The sequence below is a fragment of the Callorhinchus milii genome, unplaced genomic scaffold, assembly GCF_018977255.1.
Source record: "Callorhinchus milii isolate IMCB2004 unplaced genomic scaffold, IMCB_Cmil_1.0 Scaffold8, whole genome shotgun sequence".
Classification (NCBI taxonomy): Eukaryota; Metazoa; Chordata; class Chondrichthyes; order Chimaeriformes; family Callorhinchidae; genus Callorhinchus; species Callorhinchus milii.
Window position 1 is genome coordinate 23,890,768 of NW_024704749.1, and position 17,987 is coordinate 23,908,754.

General features: G+C 37.1%; 1 protein-coding gene across 3 annotated transcripts in view; it reads left to right on the forward strand.

Annotated features, from left to right (window-relative positions):
* LOC121849600 (guanylate cyclase soluble subunit beta-1) overlaps positions 1-17,592 on the forward strand; it is a 47,913-nt gene extending 30,321 nt beyond the window's left edge. For all 3 annotated transcript variants that reach the window (XM_042337790.1, XM_042337791.1, XM_042337792.1), the window contains 8 exons: positions 2,594-2,824; positions 3,618-3,734; positions 3,836-3,969; positions 5,904-6,101; positions 6,348-6,585; positions 9,825-9,965; positions 15,391-15,545; positions 16,563-17,592. In XM_042337790.1, the coding sequence (XP_042193724.1) occupies positions 2,594-2,824; positions 3,618-3,734; positions 3,836-3,969; positions 5,904-6,101; positions 6,348-6,585; positions 9,825-9,965; positions 15,391-15,545; positions 16,563-16,695 (1,347 nt within the window). In that variant the 3' untranslated portion in view covers positions 16,696-17,592. The remainder of the gene's footprint in view (positions 1-2,593; positions 2,825-3,617; positions 3,735-3,835; positions 3,970-5,903; positions 6,102-6,347; positions 6,586-9,824; positions 9,966-15,390; positions 15,546-16,562) is intronic.
* The last annotated feature ends 395 nt before the right edge of the window (positions 17,593-17,987 follow it).

The following is a 17,987-nucleotide window of genomic DNA, read 5'->3' on the forward strand; positions in this document are numbered from 1 at the left end:
TGTCTAGTGTATATTAACCCTGGTATCAATACTAATATTAACAATGATCATGAATGGAAACCATAGCAAAAATGAGTCAAGAAGGAGCAGTGGGTCAATGACCTGAAAGATCTCTTCAATTAAGTTATTCTGAGGGAGGATGTCATGGAGCCTCAGACATATCTACTTAGTCATCAGAGGCCACATTAAATTCTGAAGAGTGCTTTGAGATGTTCTCTCAACGTGATAGATGCTATATCAAATAAAAAGATTTTGTTTATTTGCAAATATATAGGATACAGCAAAACAATGAGTTTACTTAGAACAATCCAATTACAACATGTATACAGTGCATTTTACATAGAAGGATGTCCCAATGGGCTTTACTGGTATGATGGACAGATACCAAATATGGTAATTGGAATTGTAAAGATCTTGACCAAAGATATCATGAAACAGAAGCATTTAGGGGTTTTTGAAGGCATGGAGAGGTATCAAGGCATAGAAGCTTTGAAGCAGAGTTCCAGAGAGTATGGACATGGTGACTGAAGGCTTAGTCGCTAAAGGTAGAGCAAAGAGATTGGTGAGTTTTGCCATATTTTAGCAGGACAGTGTGTCAGATTGTTGGGCTGCAAATTCATTAACGTTGATAGTTTGAGGAATAAGTTAACACTCTTGTTTTGCTGGTTAGAAAGTTTATCAACAATCAGATTCAATGCATAATCTTCCGAAAATATTACAATATTTTCTGTGTGCTTGGAGATACAGAAGAATTACAATGAATTGAAAGGGGATGTCAAGGTACAGAGTGCGCACATTGCTGATATATTGTGAATTTTAAATGTCTGTTGTGAACTGAAGTTGATGGAAGACCTGAAACCTGAAAACATTTCTTTATTTCAAACAGAAAAATATAATTAAATTTTTACATTTATATAGCACTTTTCATGTCAGAAGGATGTCCCAAGGTGCTTTATAGTCCTGGGCTGGGAGCTGAGGGGAGTGGGGAGGGGAAAGATAACTGAAAGCTCAATCAAAGAGGTAAGTCTTGTGACCGATCTTGGAACAAGGTCAGGGAAAGAGCGAGGCATTAACTCATTGCATTTCTCTGGTGAGAGAAAAAAATGTACTACATCAAAGTCCTCAAAAGATTTGTTATGAAGGATGCAGAGGAGAAAGGAGAGTGGTTTGACATCTTTGAAGTCGTAAGTGATGATTTATCTTGATGTTTAAAAGTATAGTAACCATGGCAATAGCGTGCTCCGATCCTGCCAATTGAGATCATTGGTGCGGCTCCTGCAGTGTGACCTGCAGGTAATACAATTCATTAGCGGGAATGAGAGAAGAAGCCTCAGTTCAGAATTTCAATTTCTTTTGTGTAATTGATTCTAGCTCATGTAACTCAAAGCTAACTACACGCCACATAACATTTTGGAGTCGGTTAACAGGTATGAGACAGAGAGTGATTCAGCTCCATATTGTTAGTTCAAGCTTGGATTACATTATACGAAGAACAGTGTAATTTATGTGTGCTTCACCCACAAAATATACGGTCATTTCACTTTGCAGTATATTTTGTGAAGTGCTTTGAGACGTCTCGAAGACGTGATACTGCGTTATACCAAATGCAAGGATTATTATTAAATGTTTTTTAAAAAATGAGCAGTCTGACCCTGGATTCTCATCTGTTGACAGTCTAGTACGGTAACACACTTGCATTATCAAATGAGATTCACTGTTAACTTAAAAACCTGACATTCACTGTTTAAATGATCTTACCAATTAAATATTTTTTGTTATAGAATCTATATGCACAGTTATATATTCACTTTAGCTAGAAGTTTTAAAAAAAGGCAAATATTTCTAAAGTGATAATGTACTTTAGATTTTTTAAAATTATATTTAGGAGTTTTTAAATATGTAGCCCTACTTCGTATGTGGTGATGTGGCAGTACCGTCGTTGAATAAATGTTGTGTTTATAGGATAGTAAACCTAACATGACTTTAGCTGCCATATAAAGCTAAGTGATGATGACAAAGCTTGTGGCATTACAGTTTATGCTGCTTTTGGAATGTTGCTGTGTGAACATGGTATCTACATGAGTACTTTATGCTCATAGAGAATCCCACTCGTACTGCCAAAGTCTGTAAATTTAATAGTCATATAAAAATCGGACACATCATCCACCAAGGTCAGTGCATTTACCAATGATCAGAAAATCACCCCAATGTGTTTCTATTACTACCCTCTTGAATAAAACGTCTGCATTCAGTTTCACAAACTGAGAATATTTGAAAAGCATGCCCTTATTTTTCCCCCAGGATGGTTTATGATGTTTCTTATTTTCAGTTTAAAGGTACCATGTCACTTTTAGAACATCAGTTTTAGAATATTTTACATTAGCAAATATGCCTCTATAATTTTTTTTATATAATAAAGTTGTTAGGTTAATTGAAATACTGAACAGTTGTATTAGATTTTAGACGCATTGTGAAGGTCACTGCATTCTTCCGATTGAAGAAACAGCTGATGAAGGATCCTTAGATACTGTTGAGATTACATTTAAAAGATCAACAAATCTTGCTGATTTCTCTACTTGCTTAAACTTTTAAGGTGATTCAGCAGAGGACTGAAGAGTGTGATCACATTCAATTCTTGATTGAAGAGAAAGACTCAGCAGAAGAGGATTGCTCTGAAGACCAGGATCGTTTTGAAGAGAATGGTACCCAAGAGTCCAGGATCAGTCCAGACACATTTTGCAAAGCATTTCCTTTCCATATTATGTTTGATAGGGAGTTCCTGGTGACACAGTGTGGGAATGCAATATATCGTGTTCTTCCACAGGTAACCATCCAATAATAACCCTTTCCATTTGCATTGGTAAACTGGTAATCTCACTCACAGAATCTCTAAAACTTGCTGGTATACGTAATGGAAAGATGTCATCTAGGTGAAGTGTCGTTCCAAGCTTAGTTAAAGCAAGTTGTTGAACCTAGTCAAGGACCTTTGACTGATAGTATTAAAAGATAAAATATTACCGATTACAATAAATTCAGAAGAACTAACTTATAAATTTAACAACTTCAAAGAATGTCTCCATTCCTCATCTAGAACTTTGCTTATATTTGTGCGCTTTTTTTAAATTAATTTCTCATTAATTGGATCGGATCTCGATAAGAACCACCATAACTGGATTTGCACCTGCCACTGTCAATTATGAATATAAGGACAAAAGAGTCCCAAAGGAATTTGGATGACATCCATGACCTGGTGGATGCAAGTTGATAGAACATAACAGCCAATAATTTGTAATCTCACTCACGTAGGCCCTAAAGCTTGCTGGTATACACAGTGGACAAATGCTACACTCGTGTAGGGTCATTCCAAGTTTAGATTTGAAGCAAATTGTTGGACAAATTGTTGATAGAGGGGCATTTGACTGAATGATATGAACTAAACAATAGTTTTATATTTTATGGAAAGTTTTACTTTTTCATCTTTATGCTCATTAATTAAGGATAGAATTAAAAAAAATTATCTTTTTATTTATTAACTATGGAATAGATTCATTTTCAGTGATATTGTTTCAGGTACAGTAGTGTCACATCAATTGTATTTAATTTGTTCATTGTTTTAGCTGCAGCCTGGAAGCTGTAACCTCTTGTCAGTTTTTTCTCTGGTTCGACCACATATTGACTTCACCTTCCATGGAATCCTCTCCCACATCAACACAGTCTTTGTGATAAGAAGTAAGGTAACCTGAGTCTCTTTTTGTGCACGTAGAGCTAATTCCCACTAATGTCTAGTTCGGGATTAGTTTGGGTCATTAAAATATGTCCTGGTGTTTCCCTCTAGGAAGGATTGCTGAATGTTGAAAAAGCAGAATCTGATGATGACCTGACAGGTGCTGAAATCAGCTGTTTGCGTTTGAAGGGCCAGATGATCTACCTACCTGAAGCTGACAATATCCTTTTCCTGTGCTCTCCCAGGTATGCACTTCACTTGTGAAACATCTATGTAGCGGGTTACGTTAGTGGCAATCGACAAACAGCCCAGAGGTAATTTGTGTAATTAGATTTTTTTTCTCTCAAAACAATGGTTGTTTGAACTAGAACCACAAGCTCCCATGAAGCCACGAGGCTGTTAAATACACCAACACCAGTGGAGTCCTGTAGCTCAGTGGTTAGAGCACTCACTTTGCAAGCGAAAGACCTGAGTTCAATTCCAGGCAGAGGGCGAAACCTTGGGCAAGTTTCCTTACTCCACACGCCTAATAATAATCCCTCCAAAACAAAAAACAATAATAAATTGGTCATTTTCAATCTACGACTGTTTGTGGGACATTGCTGTGCGCGATTGGCTGTCGCGTTCGCCCACAAATATACAGTCAATTCACTTTACAGTGTGTTCTGTGAAGCGCTTTGGGACGTCCTCCTAACGTGAAAAGCGCTAAATCAAATGCAAGGATTATTATTATTATAACATCCCTAGTGTTAGTGATCTCCTCATGAGAGTCCACAATATGATTATTATTCAATGCATAGTCACGTTTGGTATTTGTCCCAGTGTACAAATAACCTTTTAAGTGACGGCACAAAGGTGAGACTGGATCTTATTACTATTACCAGAATATATTTTGTTCCCTGGTAGATTTTTCAGATATACATTGGTGTAGTTAAACAGATATCATAGTTCTTTGGTTCATTGAATTTGTCTGCATCTTGTCTTGGTCTGTAAAATGGTTTTGAGCACAGCAGATGATGAGGTCTAAATAAGACACAAGAGGCTTCAAATTCTATCTAGTCATAGTTTGTAAGATGGTTTGTCCTAAAATGTAAACCCAGTCCTTTTTAAGAACTGGAAAACTAGCAAATAAAATAAGATTGAATTTAAGAATTTTCCACAGTTCTGTGTACTCTTAAATTTTAACTCGAAGAGATCATAAGAATTGGACTTTCGGACCTTAAGAAATAAAACATAGAGAAGCGAGATAAAGAAAGGAAAGTGTGGAGAGAGAAGCAGCTATTAAAAAGGAAGTGAGTTTACAGAACTTTTTCCATAATTTTTTGCTTTCAGTAAAATTTTGTCAAACTTAATGTAGTTAAATTAAAAAAACAAGGAAATGATACCTTGATTTGGATTGTACCAAACTCTTGGAATATAAACATTCCCAGTTTTGTTCGTATGAAGTTAATAAGTTATAGAATATATTGTTTCATTGAAATCTGTAGTTAGTTATATTGAAGTCTGGTTCTTTGCGTTTTTCTTGATTATTTATCCCAAATAAATAGATTCAACACTTACCACTTATAAATCGGTTGCATTGAGGAGCCCATTCATTGCATGTGTCTGCAGCTGACCAGCTCGTTTGTCACTTGCGGATTGGCTTTCCATGGTAAAATAGGAAACTTCTGGTTCACTTGTGGTTCCTTACTCCTGCACAGTGAAGGGAGAAGTGATGTCGGTGGCAAATTAATGACCATTTTAGCCAAGTTCTGGGTTTTCACTTTACCTGTGTGCATAAAACATGAAGTGATTTTGCAGTGACCTGCTGACTGGGAAGGTGTCTATTTATTTCTCTTTGCACTCTCTGCACAGTAAAACCCACTTTCATGCTTCATTATAACACGGGGTGCGATTTTAAAGATCCCAAATGGTGCAATATAATATGTCTGCAATATGATGTGTCCTAATTATATATTAGGATATAAATTTTACTTTTTGAACTGTTAGCAGTAGGCATGTTTTACATTGGCTTTTATGCGATTGCAACAGTGATGGTTGATAACATTTATTAATTTGAAACCTATTTTACAAGTACAGTTGGTTCAGCAATGGGAAAACAAAGGCAGCAAGTTGCTCTGATTGGAATGTTTTGATGAAGTTAATGCTTTGTTTTAAAAAAATATCATGTGTAATTTAGTGTGATGAACTTGGATGACTTGACCAGAAGGGGCCTTTATCTAAGTGATATCCCACTGCATGACGCCACACGTGATCTGGTTCTGCTCGGCGAGCAGTTCAGAGAGGAGTACAAGCTTACACAGGAGTTAGAAATCTTGACTGATCGACTGCAACACACCCTTCGAGCATTAGAAGATGAAAAGAAAAAGACAGATAGGTAAGCTAACCAGCATTTCAAACAACATTTCAAAAAAAGGCGGCCTTTTAATAAATGACTAGCTCCTCCAAACAATAATAGTTTTGAGTTGGAACCGTTGATTGGGATGAAAGTTTTTTTTTAATGTGTATCTAAGATCTTAGAATGCTTTGCTGATAGTGAATCTCACTGTTTAACATTGGTAACAAAGTAGAATTCCGTGCGTTGAGGTACCTTATTCCAGTAAAACATTCACCTGTTTTTCAGATTGCTCTATTCAGTTCTTCCCCATTCTGTTGCCAATGAGCTGAGGCACAAACGCCCCATTCCTGCGAAGCGGTATGACAACGTCACAATACTTTTCAGTGGCATTGTCGGATTTAATTCTTTCTGCAGTAAACATGCCTCAGCAGAAGGGGCCATGAAAATCGTAAATCTTCTCAACGATCTTTATACAAGGTTTGACATCCTCACAGATTCACGCAAGAACCCTTACGTGTACAAGGTGAGTGCAGAATTCTTGTGTTTCCCCAACCCACCACCCCTCCCCCCCCAATCAAAACGGCAGATATTACAACAACTTGCGTTTACATGGTGCCTATTGCACAGGATAGCGTCTTAGAGCACTGAAATGAAAAGGTTCCACTTTCTTTTTTCTACTGGTTCCCGCAGACCCATTTGGGAAGTGGAAGTAAGTTCGTTGGATGATAAAACGATTCTAAACTGCTTTTTGTCAGTAAAAAGTAAGCCATTAGTGATTGACTTGATCAGGGCAATCTTCAATGTATCTCTGATCATCAGAGACAGAAAATGACAGCATGATATACTTGCCAGCATTCTTCAAAGTCCTTTAGCTCCCAGCTGAATAACCTTGGCCACCTCTCTCAGACAGTTAAACGTTTTGCATTTTATAATGTTCTTTTGGTGATGCCCAAATGCCCAGTATCCGAGCACATAATCCAAAATTATAATTTTCTTAAACTTTATAAACTATTAAATTTATTTGACTGCCAAAAAGGAATGTGAAAGTCTAACTAATCATTATCTTAAGAAAACATGGATCAAATTTTTAATCCTGGCAAAAACTTTAATGCTCGCTTAATACTCATGAAACCATAACAATAATAATAATCCTTGCATTTGATATAGCGCTTTTCACGTCGGGAGGACGTCCCAAAGAGCTTCACAGAAGACACTGTAAAGTGAATTGACTGCATGTTTGTGGGTGAATGCGGCAGCCAATTGGGCACAGCAATGTCCCACAAACAGTCGTAGATTGAAAATGACCAATTTAATTATTGTTAATTAAATTATTGTTAAATAAACCATAGAAATTTATAGCACAGAAGAAGGCCATTCAGCCCTTAGTGCCTTTTGATTTAAGCTGCATATAGAAATTGGTAGTTCGGACATTAATGTATTTTGCATATTATTAACATCTATTTAAATAAACAAGTGTAGGCTTAATTGTGTAAAATTATCAGAGAGTGAACTGAAATCATCAGTTGAGACAAATAATATGGGATGTGTCCCTTAGTACATTCTGAACTTTTATATAACCTGAGCCATCAGTGTATCTGCAAGAAGCACTAGGAGCAAGATTTAAGTAACCACTAAATTAGAGTATGTGAACAGCAGTGAGCGATGTCTTTTATTTGAGTGGGAGACCAAGCCGTTAACTAAGGCTTCCAATGAGGCGACCTTGTTGTTTTCCATTACCTCCAAGACTGACTTGTGCACAGTTCGCTGACCAGTGGATTATGGATGTCAGAAATATAGAAATATGCCAATTCTGCCCACCAGACTTCCCAACTCCTCCCTCCACAAGCTGCAGATCATCCCGAGCTCTGCAGCTAGTGTCCTCTGCCACACTAGGCCTCGAATGGCTCCTATCCCCAGAGAATTGAGTTGAAGATGAATGACCTTTGTTTATACTTTGGGGTTTGTTGACTAGGACACTGAAAGAAACACCCTAGGTCACAGGGCTATCTTTGTTACAGTTTCCTGCTTTGCCCTACCATTACATAATAATAATAATTCTGACACTAGATTTTATTGGCTTAAATATAGTTCAATACAATGGTAGAATATTCTTATACAACATATTCATTATATCTGGCCATTTAGGTTAGGCTTCGGAGATTAATTACCAATATACATGTGAGTTATTGATTTTTAAATTTGCTGCCCATTTTAATATTGTTAAATGCATTTACTATTCATTAGTTTCATATATTTAAAAAGATGCATCGCTGTTACACTATTTGGCACAATGTATGATTCACTTGAACTCTATCAGTTAATGCTTCAGTCAGTATACAGGCAATGAAATCCCTAAAGGAAATATTAGAAAGCATTTTAGATTAATGGATTGGTCTTTGTTTAGAGCAGTATATTCGTTGTAATGTTAAAGAAAACCTTTTATAAATTAATATGTCCCTTGGTGCTTTTTTTTTAAGCTGCAGTTTCATGTCAATACAACTTAACATCACACCCATCACAACAGATAACAATCACACAGCACAGTATGAATTAAAGTATTTTATTTATGTACATTGACCATAGAAATAAATCTGAATGTGGTGCAGAAGAGTCTAATGCACTTATGCATAGGGGGAATATGGTTTTAGCTAAGTTTCAGTGTGAACCCCATTCACTATGCAGGCACACAGCCAGTCCACTTGTTTCACAAGGTCACAAGATTGGTTCAGATCGTAAGGCCCTTTGGCTTATCTGATCCCATCCCTCTAGAACACCCACCGTACCATACTCCCATCACAGAATCAAGCTGCTTTTTAAATGTGTCCTGTGTATTGGCCTCCACCACCTTTCCTGGCAACCTGCTCCACCTTGTGAGTAAAGAAAGACTTCCTGGTGTCTCTCCTGAAATTTCCCTTTGCAATTATAAACCTATATCCTCTTGTTCTATTGTCTTGGTGCATCCTAAAGTAAATCCTGCTCACCGGGCAACTTTTTTTTTGCTAAAATAGCTGACATCTGGGTCATTAGGTTGCCCCAATGGAACTTCTTGTTTCACATATCTGAAGCAAACAGGAAATGATGTTGGCAGGCACCTAATGGCTTCGAAATTGACCTTTATTTTAGGACAGGAACCAGCCAGTGTGCAGGAAGTGAGCTGGCTGGTTGTACGTGCACTGTGAAATGTGGCCCACTATAATTTGTAGATATGAATAGCAATTGCAATGCTCATATTATTACTATTTCATAGATCAATATTACAATCAATTTTAAAACCCCCCACAAAAATCCATCTTAAATGATCTAAACACATAATTTTGGAAAGAATTTGTTTTGACGCCACTACAGAAATTTTCTACAAAGCAGACATACAGTACATTCACGTGCAAATGTTTTCTGTGTCTCTGGTTAAATCCCCCAAATCAAGAAACAGTTCTGTTAATTCACTGCACATTATATACAGCATTAGGCTATGTGAACCAATGTGAACTAGTGTGACAGAAAAATAAGCTGTCAAACCTAATCAGCTGATTTTCAGAAGAGACACCAATGATGAATCCAAGTTAGCTCGTCTCAATACTTAGCTCTTTGGCCACACTTTCTGTCATCTTTCCTCTCCCCACCCTCTTCAGCTTCCACCCCTCAATTTGGGTGCCCAGCCAGCAGTGCAAAGTATTTTGAGGGGTCTTGCGGATGTGAAAGGTGCCATATAAATGTCAATTGTTCTGTTAACCAACATATAAAAGGGCATGTTGTCTTATCCAGGTGGAAACAGTTGGTGATAAGTACATGACTGTGAGTGGCCTGCCAGAGCCATGCGTCCATCACGCTCGCTCTATCTGCCACCTTGCTCTGGACATGATGGAGATAGCAGGACAGGTGATGGTAGACGGGGAACCTGTTCAGGTAAGTTATGGAAAATTTAATGTGTGATAAAATCACACATTCCTCCCAACATCTCGGTCACATGCTGCAGACATTTATCATGAATAACAATAAATAATAATCCTTGCATTTGATAACATGGCGGAGCCATCTCAAAGCATTTCACGGAATTTATTGTAATGTGCAGTGTTTCATATTTTGTAGACAAAAACAGCAGCCAATTTGTGAATTTGTGAAACATAGCAGTGCCCTACAAGCAGCCATGATGTGAATGGCCAATGAGTATTTGCACATCATCACAAATTCCATATTGTTCTTTGCACTTGTGCATTACAGAACCCATCTGTGTACGTCACAATTGGGAATTGATTGATGGTTTCCTGATTGGCTCCCATCGTCACCTTCACACCTCAGGCACTGACAGCATCACCATCCACGGTTGCACACTTCACCTTCATAAGCGAATCCGGAACCTTGGGGTCTTGTTTGACCCTCAACTATCCTTTCTACCCCACATCCATGCCTTGAACACTCTGCCTTCCCCCACCTCCGCAACATCGCCGGGCTCTGCCACTGTCTCACACCGCAGGCCACTGAAACCCTCATACACGCATTCATAGCATCGAGGCTTGACCTTGCAAACTCCCTGCTTGTCGGCCTCCCTGACTACTCCCTCCATAGGCTGCAGATCATCCAGAACCCTGCAACCCGTGTCCCCTCCCGCACCAGGCTCCATGACCCTGTCACCCCCTCGTCGCCCGACTCCACTGGCTTCCCATCACACAGAGGATACAGTTCAAGATCCTGGTCCTTACTTTCAAAGCCCTCCATGGCCTTGCTCCCCACTACCTCTGCGTCCTCCTAACCCCCTACCATCCTGCCAGCTACCTCCGCTCAGCGGGCTCTGGCCTGCTTCATGTCCATCGCCGCTTTGACCGTGTTTTCGTTTACCCTGCTTCCCCCCTGCCCTCCATCCTCCCCAATTCCGCCCCCCAGCTCGGGTCTGAAACACTGACTGTCCAGAGCCTTGGGACATCCTCCCAATGCGAAAGGCCCTATACAAATATAATGTAATGTTGTTGTTGTCACTTTAATAGGAATAGGCAGTCCATATTTGAACTACATGGCAGTGATATTAACTGGTCAGTCATGGCTTTGCGTAACCATTTTTCTCTTGTTCCTCTCTTCCATCATTCCTTTGAAAAGTTAAACAACACGCTTCATAGAAAAATTAGTGAAACTTTATTTCGAGTTTGTAAGCTTTTAAATCTTCCATCAAAAGATTAATATAGACTTTGAAACCATAGTAGAAAATAATTTGATTTAGTTAGCCGAACATTAGCGGGAATGCCAACATTCACTCCAATGTTTTTGCAGAAATTTATCAGGACAGCTTTTATTAATTACATACAAAGTTCTTTTGAATGATAAGATCTTTATGATAGAACTTTAGTCTCAAAAGACCAGTTTTTTGCCAGGATTGAAAATTTGGATTTTAACATTGTTTTTTTAACCCTGTGAATGTTGAAGATTTTGCCCAGTAGTTCTGTGGTTCATAGGATATAGCAAATTGATTGGGTCTAACTGCTTATTCTAATTCTTATCTGAAGAGATGATGAGACAAAATTACATGATGATGTGCTCCTGCTAGATTTCGCTATGTGTTTGTCTGTGACAGACAAGTCTGTCGGCTTCTTGGACATACCAAAACAGCAGCATATTCCACCTTAGTTGAACAATTGGATCCAAATCGGTGTTTTGCCAACAGCTTTGCCAATGCCTTTGCCAACATATTTCAAATTATTCTTTTCATTATTATAAATTCTGAATACAAGAATCAGAAACTTAGAAAACATCTATCATAATTGACAAATATATTGTACCACATAGCATTGCTGTTTATGTGGTGAAGTTTTAAAGCTGAGAATATTTCTATTTCTGGAAACATTCTTGCACTGTTATGTCTATTCAAAACACACTTGTATAACTCTACTTTTTACAAAGCGTTATCGAAATTATTAAAGTTACACCATTTGGTCCATGGCTCCTTTGCTCCTTCTGTAGCAACTCAATATCTGTCTCTTTTATGGACTTCACCCATCACTCTGTACAGGAATACCAGTATTGCACAGATACATCCAAACAAGCAAAAGCACTTAGGAAAAATTATTCATTTTCCCATTTCTCAATTACCGTCTAGTTCTGATCTCCTTCCCTCCACATGCAACTCCTATGCTTCAGGAACTCAGAAAACATTACCTCATTTGGGCAGAAATGACTATTTTGACTGGGTTTCTGAGTCATATATCCATTATCTGTGTGAAAAGATCCCTATTCTAATCTATTTCAAATATTCAGCCAAAGTAAGGTAGTTAATGAAATAAGGATACAATTTTGACTACGTTATTAAGGAAAGAGGCATACCATAATGATTGTCTTTTTAGAAATCAGATACTTCCTGAGATTTGTAATACTGTCTATTTTGACTTCTTGATGACTTTTATATGCAAGGATTATTATATATTTTTCCTTGAACAGTGAGTGCTATTCATTTTTGGGTGGTTGTGGCCTGAATGAGTCACTGAGTTACTGTTGGTAATCGGGAGATGAAGTGCTATCTGTGCCATTATCTTCATGGCCCATCAGTATTAATTGTATGTTATCTTAGCTCAGTCATATTCAGTCTCAAAAAGATTTCTGAGCCAGGACCTCCAATGATGTCATGACTGTTCATACTGTTTATATTCTTAATATTCAACAATTGAAAGAACAAAGAAAATGGATTTTCTCGTTAATCATAATTATTTGTGAAATTTTGATTGCTTTAAAAAGTAGTTTTGTTGCGTTCATTACTGTTGATTATTTCCTGAATAAAAACAAATTGCATTTATCTGGAGCCTTTCATATCGGGAGCACACCCCAAGGCTCATGTAGATATTCCATCAGTTTGAGGTTATTTGATTTAATGCCTAAATCTGTAAACACAAAGTAATCATTTTCTACAAGCTGAGTCTGCACATCAGCATTGTATATTGTAGTACAAAATATAATGATCAATATATATCCAATGTTAGCACAGATAGGTAGACTGGGATTCTCATCGATTCTAAAGACATTGGATGAGATAACCATCTTCCTTTCCCCCTTCCCTCACACCGAGACAGCACGATAATTGCACATCTATATCTGTAAGGGACTGCAACAGTAAGTTAGAAGTTGTCGTGGTCAGCAATCCTCCAGATAAAATTGGTTATTCACTTCATGGCTGTTTGTGGGACATTGCTGATGCAACTTGACTGCCATATTTATCTCCGAGACCCTAACCTTCGTGAACAGTGCTATATAAATGTACGTTGTTGTTGTTCAAAGTCCAAAGTCACTACACTCTTCAGTAAATCTTTTGCAATTCTTTTGAGACATTTCAACAATGTGATAATATACTATATCAAATGAAAAGCTTATTATTATTTTAGTTAAGCTAACACTGAAGAAGCAGTGCCCTAACTACAGGTGAAGTTTTTAATATTTGGTGATTGAAGTTAAAAAAAAATGTCTGCTATCTTCTTAAACAATGTTACAACTTAAAAGCAAAATAGCTTCTTATTAGAGATCAACGTTTATTACATTCAATATCCAGCAAAAGAAAATCCATGTTACGTACAAATTTGATTTTTAAAATTATAGTTACTGTTTGCACAAAACTAATTTTAAAAATAAACCCAAATTGAGAATAAAAGTTTATAAGTTACATTAAAGACATGTTTGGAATTGAAGACTAATGCTTCTTGAGCATCAAGAAGTATGTGCATAAATCATAATATTGTTTGCATGTTGTCCAATAAAGGCTCCATCATCTTCAGCTTTGCAATGGAAAAAAATAGTGACAAGCAACTTAAAAGTGTTACTGTGGCGTGTGCCAATAATATTGTACCCAAAATTATGACTGTTTGATATGCTGAGATGAAACAGCTTTTAAGTGGTGTCGCTGAAGGAAAACAGACTGCTTTTTTCCTTCAGGGATTTATTTTTAGTTCTTGTTTTTAAATGGTACCGCATGATTTAAACCACTTTAAATTTTTCTTCAGTCAGTGCCAGAATTTTGTTTTGCAATGTTCATCAAAGCATATTTTTAAAATAGTTTGTTTACCAATAAATGCAATTAAAAATTTAGGATTACATACTCATCTCGGACGGAAAATGCCCTGGAAGTTTCATTGAAATCACTAATACAGCTTAATAAGAATATAAGAAATGCTAGACAAAAAAAGACCAAGGTCCATCTAATTCGCCTTCCACCATCCTGGCGATTGCATGCACATATATTCCAAACTACTTATGTACTATACCCCATAATGTGTGTCTGGCTTGTGTCTGGCTTCTGACACAAATCTCAAAGTGATTTAAACCTGTTATGACGCCTACTCTTTTAAGTAAAAGCCTCATGAAAGGAATGAAAGGAATAAAGCTACAGGTTCCATCTTTGAAGATTGAAGTTGCTAAGAGTTGCTGTTAACTATAACAACTTTGACATTAGGAAAATCCCTCTCTTGCACTGCTGGTATAATATAAAACATCTTACCCTACAGTTAATGCGCCCCTCATTACTAACCTCCATTCTCAGGATGCATCACGTCTATTCCAGTTTTTTTATTATCGGTACTATAATGATCAATGTTTCACCCAATTTAATTCTCATCTTTCCTCACTAGATTGTTGTATATGCTCTTCTTAACCTCATGTCCTCTCTGTGTAGCAATCAAAACTCACCACGCCATCTCCTACTTTAAATAATTCCTGTTAAAACTCACCCTCGACATCAACTAACATAGGAACATAGGAACAGGAGTAGGCCATTCAGCCCATTGAGCCTGTTCCGCCATTTAATTAGATCATGGCTGATCTATATCTTTACTAGAATTTCAATTTCCCGCTTTCCCCACATATCCTTTAATACCGAAAATCTGTCAATCTCTTGCTTGAAGGTGTGGATGGATCCAGCATCCACGACCTTTTGGGGGAGAGAGTTCCAGATTTCTACCACCCTTTGAGTGAAAAATGCTTCCTAAAATGAAATAGTGAAATAGATTTATTTAATTATTCCTGCTACTCTATTCATCCTTGTTGACACACTAATATGTTGGCTTGGATCCCTCACCTTGATTTTTATGTTCTTGTCTGTTTGTTCTAAATTCCTTTTAAATAGCACTCAGGTAATTCAACTGAATGTCAAGCTGCTTTGATGTCAAGAGAAGTAATCTACCATCACTGTTTCAAATACGTTGACAACACACTGTGGTCTCAGTAACCTGCAAACATTTCTATGTGTACACAACCATGCAATACATAAACTCCTACATTTTACATATGTGTCACAGTTTCCTAACTCGATTGCTGCTGTGTGTGCCAAGATATTGCATAATCTTTAACCTTTTTTTTCCCATTTCAGATTACCATCGGGATTCACACTGGAGAAGTGGTTACTGGTGTCATAGGTCAGAGGATGCCTCGCTATTGCTTGTTTGGAAATACTGTTAATCTAACCAGCAGGACAGAGACTACTGGAGAAAAAGGGAGAATTAATGTCTCAGAGTACACATACAGGTGAGGGATATTAAGAATATGCTTTTTTTCTAAAAAATATTTTAGATATAAGATAACATTTAGGCAACAGTAATGCTGTTGTGAGGTACAGCTGTCATCATAAACCACAAAAGTAAAACTTGAATAGCTGCATGAACAATACAGTTATCATCTCGCGACAGTGGGGTCTAATTTGTTACATTTTGTAGTAAGCAATCCTTGATGACAATAATAACAATAATCTTTCATTGATCTTATTCAGAATTCAATTGAGAACTTCTCAAAACATTCCAGAGAGTTTGCTCCAAAGTAGTGATTGTATTTTTAGGCAAATGTGGCAACCAATTTACCCACAGCTATGTCCCACAAACAGCCATAATTATCATTCTTTTAATCTGGGGAACTGTTAGTAAAGACACTGGGAGAAATTCCATCTCTTTTCAAATAGTGCAATGGGATCTTTAGAGTCCACCTAAATAGGCAGACAGGATCTCCATTTAGCATCTCATCTGAAGGATAGCATCTTTGGCAATGCAGCACTCCCCAGTAATTCTATTGTAAAATCCTGCAAATAACACAGCAAGATGCCCTTATTTTAGAAACAAAATCCCCTTTTTTCCATACTTGAGCAAACTCAGTAATCTATAACTACAGAGTGAATTGCACATTTGAAAAAAATCCTTTTTGCAAATCAGAATTAAGATTTTACTAACTCTAAATCGTAAACTGTAGAAAATACAATTTAGATCTAATTTATTTTGTACAATTTCTACAGAATCAAGGTAAGTAAAGACTTAAAACCAATTTCAAAAATCAATCAATCCTGGTTCAAATAAGGCACCGCTCATACCTACAACCGAGATCATTTAGCCAAGAATGTGTCAACCCTAGCCTTCATTCCTACCTCCAGAAAAGCAGAAAAAAACATATAAATTTGCACTTCTCTCACTTTCTTGCCTTTGGCTTTCTGAGTTAGCTTTTAATGCTGAAGATGAAATATGTGATTGATATTACAATATAGACTTTTTTTGTAATTAGATGTCTGATGGGTGCAGAGAATTCAGACTCACAGTTTCAACTGGAGTACAGAGGTCTGGTTAGTATGAAGGGCAAGACGGAGCCAATGAAGGTTTGGTTTCTCTCCAGAAAATGCACTGAGACTGAAGTGTGACTCATCCAAGAACAATGCACTTGGACCCGAAACACTGAAAATGCAAAACTTCTTTAATATATTGTGAAGCGTTTACTTTCAATGAAGGACATTTTTATAAATTTCCAATGAGTAGCAAGATGCTATTTAATCTTTAACATTGTTCCTCTTATTTTTATTCTATCATGAGAATAACTGACTGACACCAGCAAACCCTTTTTTTAAAGTAGTTGTCACAAGTGAAGTCTCGCAGTGCCAAGATTGAGTGCAAAGTGCTGAAATATTTAATTAATCATACCAGGAAACAACCTGCCTCTAGATTTTTTTTATTGCATGCCTTTTCATGACATTGATCAGTATTGTTTTTAACTGTCACTGATGGAATTAACATGACTGAACACCTGACAGACACGGAAAGTGCCAAACTAAATTCTTCCCATTCACTAAAGCTTCTCAGCCTAGTTATAGTGGTAACATCCAGCAATTTGAAGTTTACAAAAATGTCAGAATGTTGTTTGAAATTATAGTTGTAATTAATGTCTGTACGTCAGTCTGTAGTCCTGCTAACAATGATACAATTTCATTGTTCACCTCCTCCCCATTCTATGTTAATGGAAACAATGACTTTTACTGATTTCTAACCTCAAAACCTTCTAACTTCCCAATAGTATCCACTATTTTACATATACTTCCAGGTAGATTTCCAACATTCCTGTTCCACATACTCATAGAACAATAATTAACATTATGTTCACTGTACTTGACAGAGAAATGAGTGTTTTAAGTCTTGGGTTGTATACCATACTACTGTTGTAACAAGGTTAATCCAATGATAATTCAATGTGTCTGTCCCGTCTATATTGCATAAACATTGAAATCCGATGTCTTTAATTTTTGACTTGTTAAGGAGCCTTCTTAGAGTTCTGTGTCTTTGTTAAATGTATTTATATAAATTACCAACATAAAAAATAATATAACAATAATACTTCAAATATAGAGGATTCATTTTCGTGAAATTACTTTACAGTTAGTCAACATAAACGCTATCCTTGTGAAAGATTTGTTCAGTATGAATGCACTAACTTATTATTACTAGCTTATTTTAATAACACATTTTAGCCACATAAGGCACACAATTATATTGGGATGGCAGGGAAATTAGTGGGGGAATTTTAAAAGATAAGAGTTAAGCAGATTGTTCCTTATTACAACAACAAATTACAATTGGATAGCACTCTTCACGTCGGAAAGACGTCCCAGGGCACTGGACAGTTAGGTTTTTCTTGGACCCGAGCTGGGAGTTGGGGTCATGA